Here is a 21405-nt window from a genome sequence, read left to right as displayed (position 1 = left end):
CGTACTATATTTGCCTGCTGAGTCTTTTATTTTTGTGTTAGCCGCCCATCATTATTAGTAGTACAAATTATAACTTTATTTAACACTAACACAATACTGATTTTCACATAATCTCCGTATTTGATGCCTGTTGCAACACGAACAAAAATAATGTTTTGGGTTTTTGACCAATTTTACTTCGAAGGATGACAGATTTGCACCCTTTTCCGTTTCATTGGCCGCTCGTGCTCCTGCAAATGGAAGTGCAGTGCATGATGGGGGATGGAGTCTTTCTACCGGAAAGAAACGCGAAGGTTTGTCATAAACGTGTACATTTTTATTTTATAATCAGGAATTAGCAGCCTTTGAGTTATAATTTGAAAATAGATTATGTCAACGTTAATTTTTATTAATAGCAAATTAAGACAAATTGTGATTGTAGCTAGCTAGCGTTAGCATAAATCTGATATCCTTTACAAACCCTTAGCTTAAACTACTAGCATGACAAAGTATTGGTTTCAGTGGGGCTAACATTAGCTTCAGAAAGCTAATGTTATTTGGAGGGAAAAAAAAAATCAAACATAGAAAGCGTTTCCAGTTTAAACTTTTAATGATTTGATAGCAAGAGAGCAGGCGAGCGTTTAATTTGGATACATGAGAAAAGCTTTAAAGTGTTTAAATATTGAGCTCGTTCATTCGTCAAGATGTGTGATTGTGTAGCAAATTGCATACATATTCAGTATAGTAAGTGCACAGTGACCATACATATATGAGTGTTAAGACTTAAACGGCAAGCAAGTTTAATTTGTGGGGAGACTTGAAACAGTTACATTTAGCGTACTTGTTCATCCTTTTGTGTTTCAGGCGGCATGCTAGTTAGCTTAGCATGCTATGCGTGTGGGCGGTGATAGTGGAAACACAAAAAAAACGAATGTTGGTCCAGTTTATCGACGGCAGGCAGAATATCGGCGATATTGAGTTTTAAAAAATAAATAAACCGAAAAAAATACAAGGGGGCAATGTTCGTACACGCGTTAAGAAGAAAACACGACACTTTGTTTCAGTAGCTAATGCTATAGTTTCGATACTTCAAAACGTCACGCCCCAAAAGCTTGAATATGTTGGTATTATTTTTACCTCATTTAATTTTTGAGGTAATATTATTTGTCGTTTGGTAATATTTTGTTCATGTTTCCACTTGGGTGGCCAAGACTGCAAGGCTAAGCGTGTCATTTCCTGTTTCAAAGCCTTTTAGCACAAAATGGTGCTGTGCTCACTGCTTCTTCTTGCCGAACAAACTGAAGCGTTTCTCTTTGTCCTTCTCTTTCTTGACCGCGTTCGATTCCCCGGTCGGGGTTACGGCGAGGTCACTGCTCGGCCCGTTGGCATTGCTCAACCCGTTGGCGGCGCTGGCGTTGAGGATGGCCTGGATCCACGTGCTCATTTCCTCCTGTAAAGCCCAACATGGTCGTGATTTGCCGTCTCCATGGCAACATGACAGTCAATATGTTTTTTTTGTTGACATGAAATATTAAGAGAATAAACTCACTTCATCTTTGGCTTGGAACAAAAATTCGTTGCCGTCGGCAACTCTGGAAAAAAAACATCCATGTCAATTTCCTGTTTGACATCTGTCACCATGGCGACCGATGTAATGTTACCTCAGCTTGAAGACATGTTTCTTCTTCTTGTAGTCGGACGCCACGTCACACGTTGCGTCCTTCAGGCTGACACGCGGCTCGTTGTGATAGACCACGCCTTGCGCCGCCGCCTTACTGTCCTTGTAGAAGCCCATTTCCTGTTGGCTGATGACACACAGCACATTGTGCCACGACCTGCCAATCACAGAACACACAGTTGAGCGACACGGGATAGAAGAAACGGAGCCAAGAGCGTAACGACCTATTGGACGCCTTCTTGTTTGGCCCCTCCCACTCGTGTTTGCGGTGCAGAAGTCCTTCCAGTTGCGATGGCGAGGGTGTCAGCGTGGACGATACGCTGCTTTTCTTTTTCTTCCTGGCGGGAGTCGGTGAAGGGGCGGGACTCGGGTCCTTGGAGCTGCTGTCTGCAAGCCCGTTAACCAGTTCGCCGCCCACGCCATTCTGATTGACAGGAAACCGCATTGTTACTTCCTTGTTTTTTTTTAAAGAAACGGAGGACTAATAGTTGTATTTTGGTTTAAGAAGTCACCTGAAGGGAGTCCTGTTCAGACGAGATCCCGTTTTGATTGATGACGCAGCTGCCAAAATAAGCAAAGGTTAACATGCTGGAAGGGTGCAGTTCTTCTCATGTCCACCATGCGGTGCTGTTTCCCCACCTTTGGTCTTGTGTCTGGATGACAGGCGTCTCTAAAGATGGCTGTCGCATCTTCCTTGCTGCTTCCTCTTCCTCCTGCTGCCTCCTCACCTCCAACAGTTCCATCTGTAGAATATGACGAGTTATCATGCCGCCATCTTGCAATAAAACTTCCCAAAAAGTCCTGCCCCCCGGTTTACCGTCGTCAGGCGCTCCAATGCGGAGAAGCGTTCCTCCCAGGTGGCGGCCGACTTCTCGAAGGCCTCGTGTCGTTTGATGAGTTTCTCCACCTCGTCCACGCTGTGACCCACCTCCTTGCTGGACAGGTACGACTCCTGACCGAGAAGCCACGCCTCTGCCACGCCCGCATCCCGCGAGAACTGGTGCACCTCCAGGACTGCGGGAAGTTCACTCGGTGACCCAGAAAATGACACGGAAAAACCGCTATCAACGACCACCTTACCGAGTCGTAGCCACTCCCATCGATCCTCCCATTTGTCAATCATGTCTTTCCTCTTGTCCGTCAACTGCAGCAACTTCTCTTTAATCTGACAACAAATTGAACAAAAGCTGTCAATCATGGTCAGAGTCTTATTTTAGCACAGCGGCGAAAGCGTAGGTGCTCACTTCCTGTGACGCGTAATGTTTCTTGGAGAGAAGCGCCTTGCCCAACTCCACGCACACGCTCATGTTGTCGTTACGAGCGTCCACTTCCGCCTTGATGCCTTGATGGTGGTTCATCAGCAGCTCCACAGACGACACGTCGCTAAACGCACAACACATAGTTTGAGACCCGACTCGGAATAACGGAATAACGGTACGGAATGGAGGCGTACCGAGGTTGCTCCTGGGCCTCGATGAGCCAGATCACGTGATCCATCCACATCATCAAGTCTCGGACCATGTTGAAGAAGCGGAATTTGTCGGCGGTGTCCAAGAGGCGGAGTCGGCGCCCGTCACTGGCATCCAGCAGGTCATTCCAGGTGGTCAGGATCTCGCTCTCCCGCTGCTGGATTTCATCGGCTTTGTCTCCGGCGTAGGCGGACTGAAGACGGGTCGCATCCTCCTGCAGCTGCCTTACCTGTGTGACAAGGTCACAAAGGTCAGGCGACATCAGACTGGACGCCAAGTCACCTTCGGTTGTCACGCCAACCTGCGTTCCCAGTGCCTGGATGTCACGTTCAAAGGCGGTGTGGGCCCTCTGTAAGAGGTCCACGGTGTTCTGGTCCCGGCCCGCCTCATCGGGAAGCTTGTGCCGTTTGTCCACAACGCGAGCCAGGATCTCCTTGGCATCGTGGTAGAACTTGTGCAGCTCGAAGGAGGCAGCCAGGATCTGCGTCCGGGTGTCGATGAGCTCCAGCAGGTCAGCCCAGGCCTCATTCAGACCGTCCTTCCATTCGGCTACGGTGGCGGCGTCGCCGTGGCCGCGGTTGATGAGCTCGTCGGCTTGCCGGTTGACAACATCCACACGTTCCTGTCCGATGTTCCCCGTGTCCCGAGCAAACTCTCGGAAACGTTCCTGTAACATCTAAAGCATTTCCCACAGAAGACGCGAAGTGAGCTGGATCCTGACCCAGTAGATCAAGTTTAGTTTTGAAGGTTGAACGGATGTCATCTGGACATTCCGGACCATATTCCATGAGATTTAGGACTAAAAGGACATGTGGTGCAGCCCTCGCTCCCAATGAAAAAACGACGCTGAGATCCTTGAGAAAGTCAGGATCCACTTCAAACCAGCACCCTCAGACTCGATTCAAAGATCTCTGGATCATCACAATCTATATTGGACCACGTTAACCCTTAGATGCATAAGTGGGTCAAAAATGACCCGGTCATGTTGTTTTCTTGAAATATCTTTGGAATGAAAATTTTTTATCATTTCATATTCCAGGTATTTTTCAAAAAACATGTTTTTGATATCATGCCATTCACATTTTTGACTTACCTTTTATACATTTTAAGAAATTTTTGTTTTTGTGTGACTACCCCAACCTTCCATAAGTGGGTCAAAAATGACCTGCATGCATTTTCTATGGAATCCAATAGGAACCTTTGATTCTTATCAACCCCTAAATATAATACTAAATATCATACAAGTGATTATTCCTAACCAAAATGGCAAAATAGGCATAAAAAGGCATTGATTCTAGTATGGGTCATTTTTGACCCACTTATGGAAGAGTGTAGGGTCCAGTCACTCGTGCATCTAAGGGTTAAAGAGTTTCAGGGTCAGGACCGAGTGAATCATTTTGGATCTCATGCTGGACGGACAGGTGGTTCATGTTTACCATGAACCCCCATGAGATTGCCCCTCCCACTCAAGGTAGGTTGAGAAGACATTTTGTTTGACTTCCATTCAACCTTCATCGGAAAAAGTAGTGTTAGTCTACCATGACGTGTTCGTAGTCTTGTCCGAGTTCGTGAGATCCAGCTACCACCTCCCTCTCGGCAATCCATTGTTCCAGATCATCAACTTCCCGGTTGAGCTGGAAGAGGCGGAGCCTCTCGTCCAGTTTGGCCTGCCTCTCCTCGGACAAGTCCTTCAGGCTAGCATACAGCTTGTCCACCTGAGACTGACGCAGGCTGATGCGCTCGCTAGTGTATACATAAACACAAGCCGTTACCATGGCAATGATGTTAAAGTGCTAGCAAGACAACGCTAACCTGTCCGGGTGTGCGGCGCCCACCAGTCCCCGACTCGTTTTGGAGAGCATGTGTACGTTCTCGGCGTAGTCCTCCACCGCCTGCTCCACGTTCTGATGTTTATTCAGCATACTGACTGCGCTCTGCTCGTCCTGGAAAACAGCCACACCCCCAAAAATGAGAGACCACCCCCCCCTTAGCAAGAAGCGACTCCGCCCACCTTGGCCTTCTCCTCTGACATCATGTACAGCTCCTGCTCGCTCATCCATGCCTCGGCCTCCGCCGCGTCAAAGTAGTACTGCTGGGCCTTATGTGCCTCCTCCAGCCTGCTGCGGCGATGCTCCACTTCCTCGGTTAGCTGCCGCCATAGAAGCTGCAGGTCGGCGACTCGCCGTCGAGTCACGTCGGCGTCTCCGTCTTTGAGAAGTCTGCGACTTCGCTCCAGGATGTCGTCGATGCGTGGACGATGGCCTTGGATCTCTTTGTGAAGTGTCTGCAGAGGACACAGACCATGAGTGGGAGATCACATGACCTTTTATCCATGATCTTCACCTGGTTCTTCTTGATGAGAAGCTGGACCGTCTGAAGGTTTTGTCCGTGGTCAGTGGAAGTAGCAAGAGGTGTCCTCTCCTTGACCCAAAGCTGGAAGACACAGACCAAATTATTATCTTCACCCCGAAGATCACACCGACGTCACCATCTACGTACAATCTCATCCTCCACGTCGCGGTTGAACTGATGAACTTCTCTGGACGCCACCAAGAAGTCCTTGCGACGGCGAAGAGGTTCCAGCAGTTCCTGGAACTTCCTCTCCACCAGCTGGCGTCGTCCATCCACATGGTCGGCGTCCACCACCTCCTGACCGAGCGCCTTGACGTGAGTCTGCAGCTCAACCACCTCCCGCTGACGCACCTCCACCTGCTTCTCCAGCATCTGCCAACACATCGCACTGATGATGGAGCACCGTCGAGTTACATCAAAGCAGCATCCGAGGCGGCCATCGGTACCTGTTGTTTATTCAGCAGGATGTTCACGGACGTCAGGTCTTTTCCGAAATCATCAGACTGGATCTGACCCTCCAGTCCTACAAGCCACTGGTCCAGGTCGGTGCAGCTCTGAGTGAAGAGCTCTGCCTTGTTGGCGTCGAATAGACACTGGGCTTTGGTCTGGGTGGTGGACTCCAGCTCGGACCACATCCTGTGGAGCACGGCCAGCTTCTCTTTCACCACCGTCTCTGTCTCAGACTTCTCCGAGACCAGCAGCATACCGTCCTATCGTAAGGGTCGAAGGTCAAGAAGAGAAAGAGACAAGGAAAGTTATCGGAACCAGACTTCCAGAAACTCAGTACCTTCTGGATCTTGTCCAGCCATTCTTTGTTGGACTGCAGTTCGGCCATGAAGGCCTGGTGCTTCAGCCATTTGCTATGCAGGTTCCGGGCCTCATCGTACGTCATGTCCTGAGCCGTCAGCATCTTCTCGTTGATCCACAATGTCAGCTTTCGGAAAGGAAAAAAAACAGCATGAAACAACATTGTTGCCAACTCCTTAGTAAGAACAGTAGCTATTGGCTGTCCTGCTGTCCTAGAAGGCCTAGTCGCTTTTGGGAAAATAAGTTGCCAAAGTCGGAAGATTAGACTCCAGACATCAGAGTCAAATTACTGGACCTGAGTTGGACCTGAGAACTAATCATCATTTCATTAGGTTTTTTTTGGGGGGGGGATACAGGCTCAAACACCTGTTACAAATGTGACTGACCTCCTGGCAGTCCTGCAGGAACCTCTGCAGATCTCGGTTGTCCTTCAGTTTAATCAGAAGCTCCACTGCAGACTCCCTGTTCTTTTTATGCCTGAAACACCAAGTTGAAGTGAAGTTATTCTATTTGATTGGCGGAATGGTTCTAGTGCTAAACTAAGATTCATTCATTCATTCATTCATTTTCTACCGCTTATCCTCACGAGGGTTGCTTGCGGGGGTGCTGGAGCCTATCCCAGCTGTCTTAGGGCGAGAGGCGGGGTACACCCTGGACTGGTGGCCAGCCAATCACAGGGCACATATAGACAAACAACCATTCACACTCACATTCATACCTATGGACAATTTGGAGTCGCTAATTAACCTAGCATGTTTTTGGAATGTGGGAGGAAACCGGGAGTACCCGGAGAAAACCCACGCATGCACGGGGAGAACATGCAAACTCCACACAGAGATTGAACTCGGGTCTCCTAGGTCAATCTGCACGCTAACCACTCATCCACCGTGCAGCCCAGCTAAACTAAGATATTGGTGGAAAAAAAACATAAATAAAGCGAACCTGTCGTCCACGGAAGTGACTCTCTCTCGGATCCGTTCGGCATTGATATTCCCGTGACTTGCCAGCCGCCTGCCGGTTTCCACCACACAGTTGATCTTGTCTTCGTTGGCGTCCATGGTGGTCATGAAGTCTTCCTGCTTCCTGATGGCAGCCTCAGCGCCATCCAACGTGGTGGGCATCTCTGTGTGAGCCAGGATGTATTCCTACAAAGGAATTTGGGATTAACTTTTTTGTTGGACCAGAAGCATCTAAACAATGGATTACTGACGATTAATCTGATTAATTAATTAATTAATTACTTTTCCAATGTAAGACAATTTTTAAAATGAAAATGATTACTTGACTTAATAACTACCATCCACCAGCAGGGTGGTTTATCGTATTGCTTCCTGTAAGACTGTTGAAAGGTTTTCTCCAATGTCTGATCAACATTTGCAATAAGAGTGAGTGTTATGGATTAGCTCCAGCTCCAATAGCACTTCCTGTCTCTCTTAAAAAGCTATTTATTGATATCCATTAATGCTTTGCCGAACACTAGCAGGCTTAGAAACCTTTCTAGAGGGGCTCGAGTTACATCTACCCCCGCTTCTAACTTCTCACCTGGTTGTTGAGGAACGCTTCAGCTTGCTTGGTGTCCCTGAGGAACATCTGGTACGCGTGAGACTGGGACAGCAGGTTCTGTCTGTTCTCCCACATCTTGTGCAGCTCGTTCCAGCCGACATCAAGCGCCTGCAGCCTCTGCCGCAAAAACACGTACTGAGCGTCCGTTTGACCCCGCGTAACCATCTCCCCCATCTCGCGCATCTTCTGATAGTCCTCTTCGTAGTTCTGTATCTCATTCCTGATGCCGTCGTGCTGGGTCATTAGCTTCTCAGCCTCCGCCAGCGTGTTAGGCATGTCCTCAGACGCAATGGCGGTCTGGGTGCGGGAGAGCCAGGACTGGAAGTCATCCAGATCACGCAAAAACTGTTGCAATTTCCGAGCCTCGCCCAGAGACTCCTCACGATTCTTCAGCGTGTTCTTGAGTTCCTCCCAGATTGCCGAGATCTCGTCCAGTTGGCCCGTGATGGCGTCGGCCTGATCGGGATGCCCGTCAGCCAGGCGCTGAGCTTCAGTTTGTAGATCCTGAAGTTTCTGCTCAATGGCGGCGAGATCTCGTTCCATTCCTGTGAGTTTTCTCTGCAAGGCCATGACCCCTGCTAGGTCATTGCCAAGCTCTTGGGTTGATTCAATGACCCTGGTCTTCTCTTTGATCCAGGATTTTGTCTCGTTACAGTCAAGGTGGTAGTTCTGAACACCCAGTGCAGAGTTTAGGGACTCCTTCTTGTGGTCCACTAGATCACGGAACTGGCTCCACCTAGTGGCAGATGAGAGGACTGCTATTTCGAGTTCCTAGTTCAGGACACATGAAGACGTTTGGTACCTGTTGTTGAGCTTGTCTTGCTGGCACCTGATGTCCTTCTGACCAGGATGATCACTGTGAAGTAGCTGACGTGCGATCTGGTTCAGGACAGCAACACGAGACGCCTGATTGTTCATCTCCGGTTCCAGACTTTCAAACCTGCGGAGCAAAGCGCATGAACATCGGCTGGAATTGACGCTAATTATCGAGCACCGTGTGATCTTACCTGTGCTGGACGACCTCCAAGTCCTCCAGCTTGTCAGGGATCTCCATGCTGTTCAACCATTGTTCTTTCTCGTCAATCCAAGCCTCACAGGCACCGACTTCGGTAACCATTTTGTAGAGCGCCAACGTGTCTTGCAGCGACTGCTTCCTGAGCTTTGTGAGCTCAGATACCTCCTTGTAGCGTTCCTCGATGCTCAGCAGCTGCCCGTGAAGCTTTTCGGACTCCGCAACCTCTTTAGGCAGCGACGCAGCCTGTTCGTACAGGAGCTCGATGACGGGGTGATAGCTGCTAACCTCTGTTGCTGCGTCTTTATGCTTCCTGACCAAAGCCTGTGTGGAGAACTCGTCATGGCCCGTATCGCTGCTGGAAACGATGCGAAGAGCATCCACGGTCCAAGTGTCCGCATCGTCTGCATCCGCCTGAAACTGATGCAGCGCCAGAGCGTCTTGCAGCTTCTTCCTCCTGACGGCTGCAAGTTGCTCCAGCGCTGCCCACTGAGCCTGAAGATCGCGTATCCGCTCCTGGATCTTCGCTGCACCGAAGTGGTCTTCCTGCACCATGATCTGACCTTCTGCGATGGTGTTCTGCAAATGTCCGCAGCGACCGCTCATCTCGTCTTCCATGGCTCGCTGTTTGCTGAGCAGGCGCAGCGCCCCCGTCAGGTCCTTGCCGTGCTCAGCCGAGGACAGGATCTGCTCCTTTTCCCGGATCCAACCCTCCTCCTCGGCCATGTCCCAGAAGAACTTCCAGAGGCGGCGGGACTCCTCAAGGCGGGCTCGGCGTTCCACGGCAAGCTGAGTCAACTCTTGGTAGCAGAAGTCCAGATGAGCTACACGGTCTTGGATGACCTGAGGCTCGCAGGGCTTGTAGCCTTCACAGGCAGGAGTTACATGACGATCAGAAGCGTACTTCCTGTATCCAGCGAAATGACGTCAATGAGACATTTCATGCTTACCATTGTCGCTGGTAGAGTATTTTTGGGCGTTGGTGGAGACGGCTTTCACTCTGTCGGCCTGGACTGCAATGTCGGCTTCCACCAGCGCGTGCTTCTGCAGAAGGTCTTCCACACCCAACAAATGCTTGCCGTAATCCTGAGACAAAAGAAGCATCTGGAAACCAAACGGGACAAACTTGTTAGTAGCTTCCGATCAGTCATTGTTTTTGTTATTTTACGGCGCATACATTGGGATTGGATTGGGATAAAAGCAGTTTCACTCTCGAATACTCATTATATTAAAGAAAAATGGGAAAAAGAGCTCAAAACAAACATTTCAGAAACTGAATGGAGGGAGCACTGCTGGAAGAATATAATTAGATTTTTCATTACACTATAAATTAAACAAAAAAGTTAAAATTTTAAATTGAATTGAATTGAATTGAATTGAATTGAATTGAATTGAATTGAATTGAATTTAATTTAATTTAATTTAATTTAATTTAATTTAATTTAATTTAATTTAATTTAATTTAATTTAATTTAATTTAATTTAATTTAATTTAATTTAATTCAATTCAATTTAATTCAATTCAATTCAATTATTTTCTACCACTTTTCCTCAAGAGGGTTGCTGGAGCCTATCCCAGCTGTCTTCGGGCGAGAGGCGGGGTACACTCTGGACTGGTGGCCAGCCAATCAGCCAATTTAAAAAAAGTTTAAAAAATAAATAAATAAAAATAAAGTATAAAAAAAATTAATAAAACTAAAATAAATAAAAAATAAAGTATAAAAATAAATAAAACTAAAATAATAAAAATAAAGTATAAAAAATTAAATACAACTAAAATAAATAAAAAATAAAGTATAAGAAAATAAATAAAACTAAAATAAATAAAAATAAAGTATAAAAAATAAATACAACTAAAATAAATAAAAATAAAGTATGAAAAAAAAGCTGTTTCACTCTATCATGTGCCACACATTTGAAGGTGAAACCAGGATCCCTTTTAGCCTCCATCATTGACCATTATAGTCCAGCTTGGCACCAAAATATCTCATTTGGTACCAGTTTTTGGCACCAAGTGCAGAGTTATGGCACATAAATGGCGGCGCTACCTACACACGAGGCACATCCGAATTTACCCTTCCAAACTTTCAGCTGGACTGCACCACTTGGTGGAAACGAGAGGTGAATATCTGATGTGATGCTATAGGACACAAACCAAGCGGTAACGGACCTTCATCTCGTCCATCCAGTCCATGATGTGTAGCATCTCTTGAAAGACTCTCTGCAAGCCCAGGTTCATCTCCAGACGTTGCCTTCGGGCCTTCAGCAGCTCCAACAGGTACTCCCAAAGCCGCATCACATTGTCCTTCCTGGCGACGATGCGTTTGATGTCATGGTAATGCTCCACCTCCAGTTCTTTGGCCACTGCAACCACAGCCTGCACGCGCTCCTCGTACGCTGCAATGTCAGTCTCGATGGCTTCGTGCTTCTTAATCGCCGCCTCCACGGCTTGAAGGTCAAAGCCGAAGTTGTCCTGGAAACGAGGAGTGAGATGTAAGAAGTGTAAAAGTCCACCCGGTTCTCGTTCCTCACACCTGTGATACTAGTCTCTGATTTTCGCTGAGCCAGGTCTCCCTCATGGCTGCCTTGCGGTCCAAGCGTCTAGCGAGCTGTTCCAACTTCTCCTGACGGATTAGCTCTGTCCGCAGGGCCAGTTCTCTCTCATGCTCGGCTTTCTCCAGACGCTCCCAAGCCTGCAAGAACAAACATCAAACAACCACATATGTCCTCCAGAGACACAAAGCTGGGAGACGACCACAGAGAGCTCCAAGCTCCAAGCTTCTAACCTTGTTGATGTCTGAGATTAGCTTTCCCTCACGAGGTGTGAAGACCTTTTGGTTGTTGGCTCTCATTTTGCTCTGGATGGTGAAGAGAAGAACCTCCAAGTTCCCCTTTTCTGTGAACCTGAACAATCACCAGATATGACAGAACATTTGTTTACACAGACAATTAGCAAAAGGTGGAATCAGTGCAGAAGAGGTGAAGTTTAGCCGTAGGAGACAGGATTATCTGCTGACTTTGGAGGTTTCTCCACAGTTCTGTAGGTGTTGAAGGCCTGAAGCTGCTGCTGAACGCCCGCCAGAGAGTTGGCAAACTTCCTGTTGTTGAGGATGATGATGGTCTGTTCGATCCATTCCAGCAGCTCGGATGCCAGAGACTCGTACTTCTCGATCATCGTCTCTGTCTCGATGGCGTGATCCAGCACCTGCGTGTCAATGCAAAAAAAAAAACACGTCTTGTGTCAACTTGACTTCCTGCCACACGCGGCTCTGATGTGATGCACAAAAATGACTTTTTCTCAGCGACCTTCCCGATCCGCTTGCCCTCCACTTTCAGAGCCTTCATCTTGGAGAAGTAATGGTAGAAGGTCACCACGTAGGTGATGACCGACTTCTCGTCTGGGTGATCCACGCTGATGTCTGCAAGACACCACAAAATCATAAATTAATGAAGTCGACCCTTCTGATATCAAGTTAGACCTGCTTCACCTTCAGGGTCGAGCAGCTTGGTGAGGCCCAGGTGTTGTTCAGCCATGTTGAAGGCGTTCTGCAGATTGTAGTGAACGTTTGATTTCTTCAGCTTGTCAAAGTCGATCAAATCGGGGCTGAAAACAAGAAACTCATTAACACTGGCACACTAACGAGAAAGAGTTCACAAGAACGAGGAAGTCACCGGTGTTTATGGATGAGGGCGCTGAGGGCCATCCCATCTCTCCAGCTTGTGGTGAAGTTGTGGATGTTCACGTTAGAATACCTGGCAACAACATTAAGATATGCCTTTATTCGTCCCTCAATGGGGAAATTTGTAATTTGTAAAATAAAATAAATCAAAATTAAATCAAATCAAATCAAATTAGATTAAATTTAAAATCTTAAAGTTACCCAGCCATGCTTGCTTTATACTCCGGTATGACACAAATATATAGAACATATGTATGTTTAAATGTAGTATAGATACGTGTATGGACTAGATACATTAAAAGCGGAACAATCAATAATTACCCGGCCGTCTTCATCTGACACCATAACAACAAAGCATCCTTGGCTGATTTTTTTTCTTTGTTGTCTTCCGTCTCCACGCTGATGTCTTGAATCTGAGACCACAAGAAATGTTTTTTTTAGTTGTAATATTTTTATCTCATGCACAATGCTAAATACAAGGATGAAGAGTCTTGAACCAGTCATGATGTGCTATATATATCACTATATTGACACTTACTATGGTACCCATTATGTCATTGGATGCTCATATCACCTCCTACTTCGGTATGTGACAAAAAATAAAAATCTCATTGTACCATGATAATCAAATAGTGTGAAATGTACAGTAGTATTAATGAATGACAGCCCTTTGTTGCTCTGGGAGAGCATAAATATGACACATAATCCGGCGCATCTCATTGGTCCAGGTACACTTTTTTGTCAGTTGTGGGCAAACTTGTATATAGGTGGCATCAAGCAGACATACATACTTAATGTGGTGCATAAATCAGCAGTAAAACTGATACTTCCAAATACCGCAAAGCATACTGGGTAGTCCAGCAGCAACAATAATAAGAACTATAAACACTAAAAACATTGGAAGAGTATGTTAAATCTTCCTTGTTTACTTCTCGGACGACCTCAACAACAATCATGGAAAAATGTTAGGAAAGAGAAAGAGTTTTGTAAGTTACCCAGCATGTCTTGCGGTAGAAACATATGTGTGTTTTTTGGGCATGACATATGGATATTTGTATGCTACAGTGGTGCAGTAGGTAGGTTTACTTTGAGTGTCATGTGTGCGACTCAAGTGTGCCGGCTATAGTTTTGATGTTAAATAAATGGAATTTGGAAATGGTGGGCCGGATTAAGATGCTGAGCGGGCCTGATGTGGCCCTCGGGCTGCGGTTTGCTCAACCCGGCAGTATGTTAACAACCACATTTGCACTATTACATAAAGGTTCCGTTTCTTTTGCACAAAAATTTTAATTTGGAATTACTCCAAAATATAAAAATAAATTATATAAAAATAAAAAATAATTTAAAAAAATAATAAAAAATAATTAATAAAAATAATTAAAAATAAAAAAAATATTTAAAAAAATGAAAAAATTAAAAACAAACTATATTAGGAAAGCAGGAAGTGAACAAATGTAACAGTTACTGATTGTAAAAGTACCAGATGGAGGGGTAGGATTTAATAAGCTTTGCTTCTTCCTACTCCTTTTGGACATGTGGAATTTGGTCTTTAAGCTGCAGTTACACAGAAGGCAGACGCTGCAAACATCACAAACATTTAACACCAAAAAGAATGGCAGGGGTCATGTGACCTGGAAGCGGAGAATGATGGTCCAGATGAGGCCCAGGGTCAGGCGGTGGTTCCCATCCACAATGTCATGCGAGCCCATATTCTCCAGGTGGACGCGCTGCTCCTTCAGGAACTGCAGAGCCTTGTCCACATTCTCCAGGCAGTGAATCCGCATCCGACCCTTGGTGGGCTTCGGCTGAACGGAACCCCCCCCCATCCGAGATGCTTAAACAAAGAGGCTATGTATGGATGTGTGTGTATGTGTGTGTGTGTTACCAGTCGCTCTCCTGACAGAACTTCCAGAAGTCGGATGAGCATGCGTCCATCTCGGAGGTCAGTGTAAAGATCACCGATCCTGCACGACACTCGGCAAAGGTGAGAGTTGACCCACTTGGTGAACGTCTTCTTCTGCACCGCCTCGCGCTCATCTGCACACACACACACGATTTCAGTCAAAAGGGAACAAGATGAACATTAGACGAGCACAACGTATCCCACAGGACATCTACTCGTGTGTAAGACAAGCATGAGTTGAGTTGATCAATGCGACTTCTGTTGTTGTTACCTTTCAGCTGCTGGAAGCGGCCCTCCAGCGGGTTGCATAGCGCTTCCATGGCCGCCCGTCAAAGAGCGCTACGCAACATCGCACTGAACCCTCGTGTTTGATCCTTACAGTTCTGACGAAAACTACAGGTCAGATTGGAAGGTTGGCCTACTTTGGAGGGAAAAACTTCCTGCAAAGTCCAAAGGTCCGCCACGCAATAAAGTGTGTGTGTGTGTGTGTGTGTGTAGACAGCCAATGACATAAAAGCATGATGATTATGTCATAAGGTGGGGGTGGAGTATTTCCCTCTATTGTCATGCCACATTCCTGGGTGAGCGACAGGAAACAGGAAGCAAACATGCTGTCCACACACACACACACACACACACACTCAGCCCCGCCCTCTAATGCAAACTGGAGTCCAGTTGTCAACTTCAACTTGACAAAATCTCGACAAAAAACACACGCGTGCGCACGTGACGTACCTGCGAGCGCTTTTATGCGAGAACGCTCAAAGAGGCGGGCCGAGCTGTTCTCGTTGTCCCAGTCGTCATCCCAGCGCTTGCTGACCTCGCCGCCGTACTGCGGCTGCAGGTCCATGTGCTCCAGGTCAGAGGCCACCGCCGTCATCGTGACCTTTCACCTCTGGCGCCCAACACGACAACACCAGTCTACATGCACCGCTTCTGACTGAGCGGCATGCGGGACGAAACACAAACAGGAAGTCAGGGGAAGTGAGGTATCAAATGAAAGGTTTTATCTGATTAGTTAAGATTACACGCATGACATTTGAACAAACTGCACATACGTGTGTACATGAACATGTCATGTATTAGTCAAATATAAAGTAATGCAAGTTGGAGGCTGCTGATCCTGCATGATGCTTTGATTGGCTGCTGATGTCAGCTGAGCAGCACTCTTGCAGGAAGTCAACAAGCGCATCAGTTCACCATTAAAGCACTTTGGCGTCCCCGGGGGAGCGTTTATATCCAATTTCCCAGAATGCTCGGCTGCATGGAAAAACAAAACATCACGTGTTCTTCACGAAGACGGTGCTTGCCGACCAATGACAACCTTCCACATCGGCATGTTAAGGTTTGGAGAATTATACATTTCATGTGCTAATTGTAGCCTACTGCTAACACTGCTAAGGATCTCATCTGTCCCATTGTACCATGATAATCAAATAGTCTGTGAAATAAACAGTAGTATTTATGAATGACAGCCCTTTGTTGCTCTGTGAGTGCATAAATATGACACATAATCCGGCGCATCTCATTGGTCCAGGTACGCTTTTTTGTCAGGTGTGGGCAAACTTGTATATAGGTGGCATCAAGCGGACATACATACTTAATGTGGTGCATAAATCAGCAGTAAACTGATACTTCCAAATACCGCAAAGCATGCTGGGTAGTCCAGCAGCAACAACAATAAGAACTATAAACACTAAAACCATGGAAAAGTATGTTAAATCTTCAGATTGTTTACTTCTTGGACGACCTCCTCAACAACAATCATGGAAAAATGTTAATAGAAAGAGTTCCATAAGCTACCCAGCATGTCTTGCGGCAGAAACATATGTGTGTTTTTTGGGCATGACACATAGATATTTGTATGCTACAGTGGTGCAGTAGGTAGGTTTACTTTGAGTGTCATGCGTGCGACTCAAGTGTTGATGTTAAATAAATGGAATTTGGAAATGGTGGGCCGGATTAATATGTGGCCCTCGGGCTGCAGTTTGCTCAACCCGGCAGTATGTTAAGAACCACATTTGCACTATTACATAAAGGTTCTGTTTCTTTTGCACACATTTTTATTTGGAATTACTCCAAAATATGCATCTAATTAAACTCAGGTTGGAGTCAAAAAGGCAAATAATAATTATTTAAATTAATAATTAAATGAATTAATTATTAATAAATTAATAATTAATTTATTAACTAAATTCACTACGCTGACGGGGCAAAAACAATCAACTGTCAACTGTCAACAAGCGGTGGAGCAGGGAGTTGGCAACCTTTGTTATGACGCCAAGTCACCTCACCTCAGATTGTGACGTCATATCGCTACTTCCTGTTTGTACATCAAAATAGTATCAGAAGCATACAAATATTTACAACCCACATCTCCACTTGTTCTGTCATAGTTGTGTTCGTATTATTATTATTGTTTTGTTTATTGGTTCCGTTTTAGATGGACTAGAATAGAACCAAAAGAGGAAGTTCTGCTCCAGTCATCAGTCACGGTACCGTGCAATGCGTTCGTCATTCCCGCGGTCGGTACCAGTCGGAACCGAACCTAGAGACGCTATATCGATAACCTTTTTCCCACGATCGGGTGCTGCGTGCGTGCGACTGTTTAGTCCGCGAACGCACCATCTTGCACCGGTCACGCCCGTGCGCGTCCGTGCGCCGTGATTTCTTTAACAGCGACTAGGGGACGAACGGCTCGGAAAGGCGGAACCCAAGAACACAACACGAGGATAGCTCACCTGGTCACGATGATAATGATGATGATCCAAAGTTGCGATGAAAAGAGGCCGCAGAGTCGAGGATGATGAGGATGAAGAGGATGCTGCTGCAGGGGATGACGGGATTGACCCCGCCCCTCTCCGCTCACACGCACACACGCCTTGAGCCCGTCAGCTGCGGTGGTGTTGCGTTCACAGACTGTTATTAAACTGTCAGCGCCCCCTGCAGTACCAACAAAATGACTGCCTGTCGTTGATGCAGTCAGCCACTACTTCCTGTTGACAATAAGACACCTGCTGGTCACGCCCCCACATTTGATGTTGTGAGCTAACGTCACCTAGCACAAGAAGAGTGAAAGGAAACAAATAATAACTGACAATAACTGACTTTATTGATAATCAAAGTGCTGGATTGCATGTACTTATCTGCAGTGGGCTCAATGTCAATGTTAATGTCAGGAAAAAATTAATAAAGACTAAAATGAATAATGCTAATAATAGGCTATGTCAGAAGTCCAACCACTCGTCCAGGTAGATGCAGCTGGACGGTGAAATTTCTCCTCCTTCGTGACAGTCATCAAAAACCTGGAAAAAAAAGAAAAATATTATAAATATTATTATAATAATATATTTTCTTTTTTCATAAAACTCCATTCATTCATTCATTTTCTACTGCTTTTTCCGCACGAGGGTCGCGGGGGGTACATCCCAGCTGTCTTTGGGCGAGAGGCGGGGTACACCCTGGACAGGGTGCACATATAGACAAACAACCATTCACACTCACATTCATACCTATGGACAATTTGGAGTCACTAATTAACCTAGCATGTTTTTTTTGGAATGTGGGAGGAAACCGGAGTACCCGGGGAAAACCCACGCATGCACGGGGAGAACATGCAAACTCCACACAGAGATGCCCGAGGGTGGAATCGAACTCGGGTCTCCTAGCTGTGAGGTCTGCACGCTAACCACTCAACTGCCGTGCAGCCCAGCTAAGCTAAGATTCATTCATTCATTCATTTCTACCGCTTTTCCTCACAAGGGTCGCGGGCGTGCTGGAGCCTATCCCAGCTGTCTTGGAGCGAGAGGCGGGGTACACCCTGGACTGGTGGCCTGTGCGTTAACCGCTCGTCCACCGTGCCGCCCCTTTTTTAATAAAACTGGACTTGTGAATGGCGTATAGAAGGGTTTAGATTCTGTTCCACAGATGGCGCTAATGCACACGAAACCGCCAATAAACAACAGAAGAAGAAAAACACCACGAAGAAGAACGCAGTCTGACAATATTTGGGATATTGGAATATTTGGGTCCATGTATACGTGGCTACTTATAAAGCATGGCCATAACTTGAAGAAGAGGGTCTGTTACCGGGCAGAGTCCGCAGGGCGTCTTGACTAGGCCGGTGGGCGGGACGATGGCATTAACGCCGCGGTAGAGCTTGATGTGTCCATCCACGCTTCCCAGCGTTCCCTCCTTGGCGGCCATGATGCTCACTTCCACTTTACCGTCATAAACCAGCGTGTTGAGGATGGTCTCGATGTCCTCCATGGACAGGTCCACCTGACACCGCACAGCTAGCAGTCAATCAAAGCGTGTGGCGTGGCGTGGGGAAGGAAGGGCTACCTTGCTGATTCCCAGCTCGCAGATGTACTTCCAGACTTCGTGCGAAGTAGCGAAGGAGCTGTTTCTCTGCACCATCGGACTCTGCTTGCTTTCCCTCGCCGCGTCAGCCTGACACCGGCACATGATTAGCGTTAAGCGGGTAACACTGTGGCGCCCCCTTCTGGTCCCACACCACACACCTTGCCCTGCAGGAACTTGAAGCACTGCTGGTTCAGAACCTCCACAAACTCTGACTCAAAGTCCTGGTCGCTGTACCAAGCCCCGCCTGTCACAGAGCGGTCGGGCTGGACGTTGTACAACATGTACACTTTTTTCTTGGACGCCTAAACACAACACACACCTGTACTTGAGATGAGGTCCCATTTCTTTCTAGATGTACAACGCTGGACTCACCGCCACAGATTTGACAGCTTTGATGAGTTTTTTACTCTCCAAGTTCTTCAGGATCTTGTTGATCTCCGTCAGAGGAAGATTGCTCTTGAAGCGGATGTCCCTGCTCCAGATACCTGCACAGGTACATGCACGTCACGACACTGCGTGTCTCTCACACCAGAACCCACGTGTTCTTCCAACCTTTGTTTGAGGCATCTTCAATGATCTGATAGACGAGTTTCTCCTGGTTGTCAGAACCTTTCATCTTACTGTCACACACAAGAACATTGAGCAGTACCATCTAAGCAGCGTCCTACCATCGGATGGCGCCAATGGGCACACCTACCTGGCACTCTGGGAGTCCTTCAGCCTGTAGAGAAGCCCGGAACTGTTCCTCAGGAGGTCCAGAAGGCCCTGGAAAAGGTCAAATTGAGGTGAGCCACATGTCAAAGAGACGTCACGCAGAGGTGAGACTCACCAATGAGAGCAGTTTGTTGATGGCCATGGCTCTCTGCTGAGGTTCCAGGTGAGGCATGTCGTTCTGGATCACCTGGTCGGTGATCCCATGCGGAAACTGCTGACAGAGCTCCTTGATCCTGATCAGAACACACATAATTATAAACCAGGATTTTGGTCCGGAATGAGGAGCACATTTTCATATGATACTCATATTTTCGTCATTTTCAATTTTGTATCGGATTTAAATTGATTGTTGGACATCATCAAGTACAATTTTAAGCCTTTCAAAATAATGGACCAGAGCTATGGAAGAAGGTAAAAAGGTATATGGAATATTAAAGTATTAAAATTAAATATAAATAATATAAATAAATAATATAAATATATAAATATGAATAAATAAAAAATAAAATTAAATACATTAAAAATTAAAGTAATTTAATCATATATATATGTGTGTATATATGATATATGTATATATATTTATAGTTTGCCGTTTGACAACCCCGCACCAGCTGAAGCTCCAGTGTTCCACTGAATGAAAAAGCACCCCAGATCATAATGGACCCCCCTCCACATTTTTTCCCTCAGAGACCCCCCCATCTTTTAATGTCCCATGTTCGATGCTCCCTGTCAAAGTCTAAACGGGCAGTTTTGTGGCGTTGAAGGAGAGGAGGTCTTTGAATTCATTTTTTTTGTTTTTCAAACACTTTTCCCGCAGATGCCGCCTGATGGTTATTGGGCACCAGTAAGGTTCGAGGACCGCCCTGTGTCTTTGACGGACAGCCCATCGGATCCTGCTGCTACCACTTCACTGTTTTTGTTCCCTAATGCTCAGGATCTTTCAAAAAATGTAGAGTGACTGTCTCACTGCGTCCAACCTCAGCAGCAATGGCAGCTGACGATGTTCAAGAAGAGAAAGCTTCTTCGCTTTAGCCATCTGAGGTGCCAATGGGCATCACTTTGTGAATGCCTGACAGAAAAGAGAATTTTCTGTCTTAAACTAAACTAATTACAAGTTCCAAACTGTGTTTGTCTCCCTCCCCCTTCTCGTTTTTGGATACTGTAGCTCTACCTAAAACCTCATTAAGGTCCAAATGTGCATAAAAGCATTCTAGCATTTTTTTTTAACTAGTCACGGTACATGAAAAATATGACACTTGACTTTCTTCCATGGACTTTTTCATGATCAAAAAATGTAAATGGCTACTCCGTTGACTTATAAAACAGACTTCCACAGCAGTGAAAATATATTTTGTAGTAAGGTTGTACTTGCCAAGGTCCGTGGGTCATCACAACTTCTGTCTTGACTCAATGTTAACACAATGGGGACCAAAGACAATATTTTCCTGTATAAAATTTGTTCTAACTTCGTTCATATTTGGGGGAGAGAAGTGTATGAGTTATCAAATTATAGCCGAAGTCGTGCCTTATCAGATATAATGAATCACAAACACAACATTGTTACTGGCAGCGTTTCTCCAATGCATGTTTGTTTTTAAAAATAAAAACACTCACCTGTTTTCAACTTCGGCGGGTTCACAAGTGTTTGTTTCCGTCTTGACTTTCACTTCCGCCATCTTTAATATTTCCTCTAAGCTCCCCAAAATGATTGGTGTAATTATATGCTCACGAATTTCTAATATCAGTCATGTCACAATTAGTGTTGTCTTGCTAGCTTGCTGGTTAGTTAGCCATGCGTCATTCCGGGGTCCTGAAAAGCTAACAGGGGCGTCCAAAATATTGCCTGACGGAAAAAAGTTAATTCGTAATATATTTTGATTCGT

General features: G+C 46.1%; 2 protein-coding genes across 3 annotated transcripts; both read right to left on the bottom strand.

Moving 5' to 3' along the window:
• Positions 1 to 558: 558 nt before the first annotated feature.
• LOC131122779 (spectrin beta chain, non-erythrocytic 1-like) lies at positions 559 to 17367 on the bottom strand. 2 transcript variants are annotated; one of them, XM_058065410.1, is made up of 36 exons: positions 17185 to 17367; positions 15179 to 15383; positions 14426 to 14577; positions 14172 to 14345; positions 12862 to 12953; positions 12533 to 12613; positions 12349 to 12464; positions 12167 to 12279; positions 11878 to 12065; positions 11647 to 11764; positions 11395 to 11553; positions 11031 to 11333; positions 9811 to 9964; positions 8856 to 9726; positions 8651 to 8788; positions 7828 to 8584; positions 7228 to 7430; positions 6672 to 6762; positions 6266 to 6412; positions 5925 to 6188; positions 5626 to 5850; positions 5470 to 5559; positions 5138 to 5410; positions 4939 to 5069; positions 4665 to 4869; positions 3428 to 3802; positions 3111 to 3355; positions 2902 to 3040; positions 2738 to 2822; positions 2475 to 2671; positions 2297 to 2400; positions 2170 to 2218; positions 1882 to 2081; positions 1641 to 1814; positions 1529 to 1571; positions 559 to 1429 (listed from the first exon to the last, which is right to left on the bottom strand). In XM_058065410.1, the coding sequence occupies exons 2-36, from the start codon at positions 15321 to 15323 to the stop codon at positions 1253 to 1255; spliced, it is 6978 nt and encodes a 2325-aa protein (XP_057921393.1). In that variant the 5' UTR covers positions 15324 to 15383; positions 17185 to 17367; the 3' UTR covers positions 559 to 1252. The 2 variants fall into 2 exon arrangements, with proteins under 2 accessions (XP_057921393.1, XP_057921394.1); XM_058065411.1 differs by lacking the exons at positions 15179 to 15383; positions 17185 to 17367 and adding an exon at positions 14715 to 14890.
• Positions 17368 to 17523: 156 nt separating this feature from the next.
• On the bottom strand, positions 17524 to 21370 carry polr3f (polymerase (RNA) III (DNA directed) polypeptide F). Its single transcript, XM_058065417.1, has 9 exons — positions 21137 to 21370; positions 19638 to 19755; positions 19506 to 19573; positions 19361 to 19428; positions 19181 to 19293; positions 18967 to 19110; positions 18788 to 18895; positions 18533 to 18724; positions 17524 to 17748 (listed from the first exon to the last, which is right to left on the bottom strand). Exons 1-9 carry the CDS (start codon positions 21196 to 21198, stop codon positions 17671 to 17673), a joined length of 951 nt encoding a protein of 316 aa, XP_057921400.1. The 5' UTR covers positions 21199 to 21370; the 3' UTR covers positions 17524 to 17670.
• Positions 21371 to 21405: the final 35 nt, after the last annotated feature.

This window comes from Doryrhamphus excisus, chromosome 1, assembly GCF_030265055.1.
Source record: "Doryrhamphus excisus isolate RoL2022-K1 chromosome 1, RoL_Dexc_1.0, whole genome shotgun sequence".
In the NCBI taxonomy this organism is placed as follows: Eukaryota; Metazoa; Chordata; class Actinopteri; order Syngnathiformes; family Syngnathidae; genus Doryrhamphus; species Doryrhamphus excisus.
Note: the sequence above shows the minus strand (reverse complement) of the source record. Positions and strands in the feature narration are given on the sequence as shown.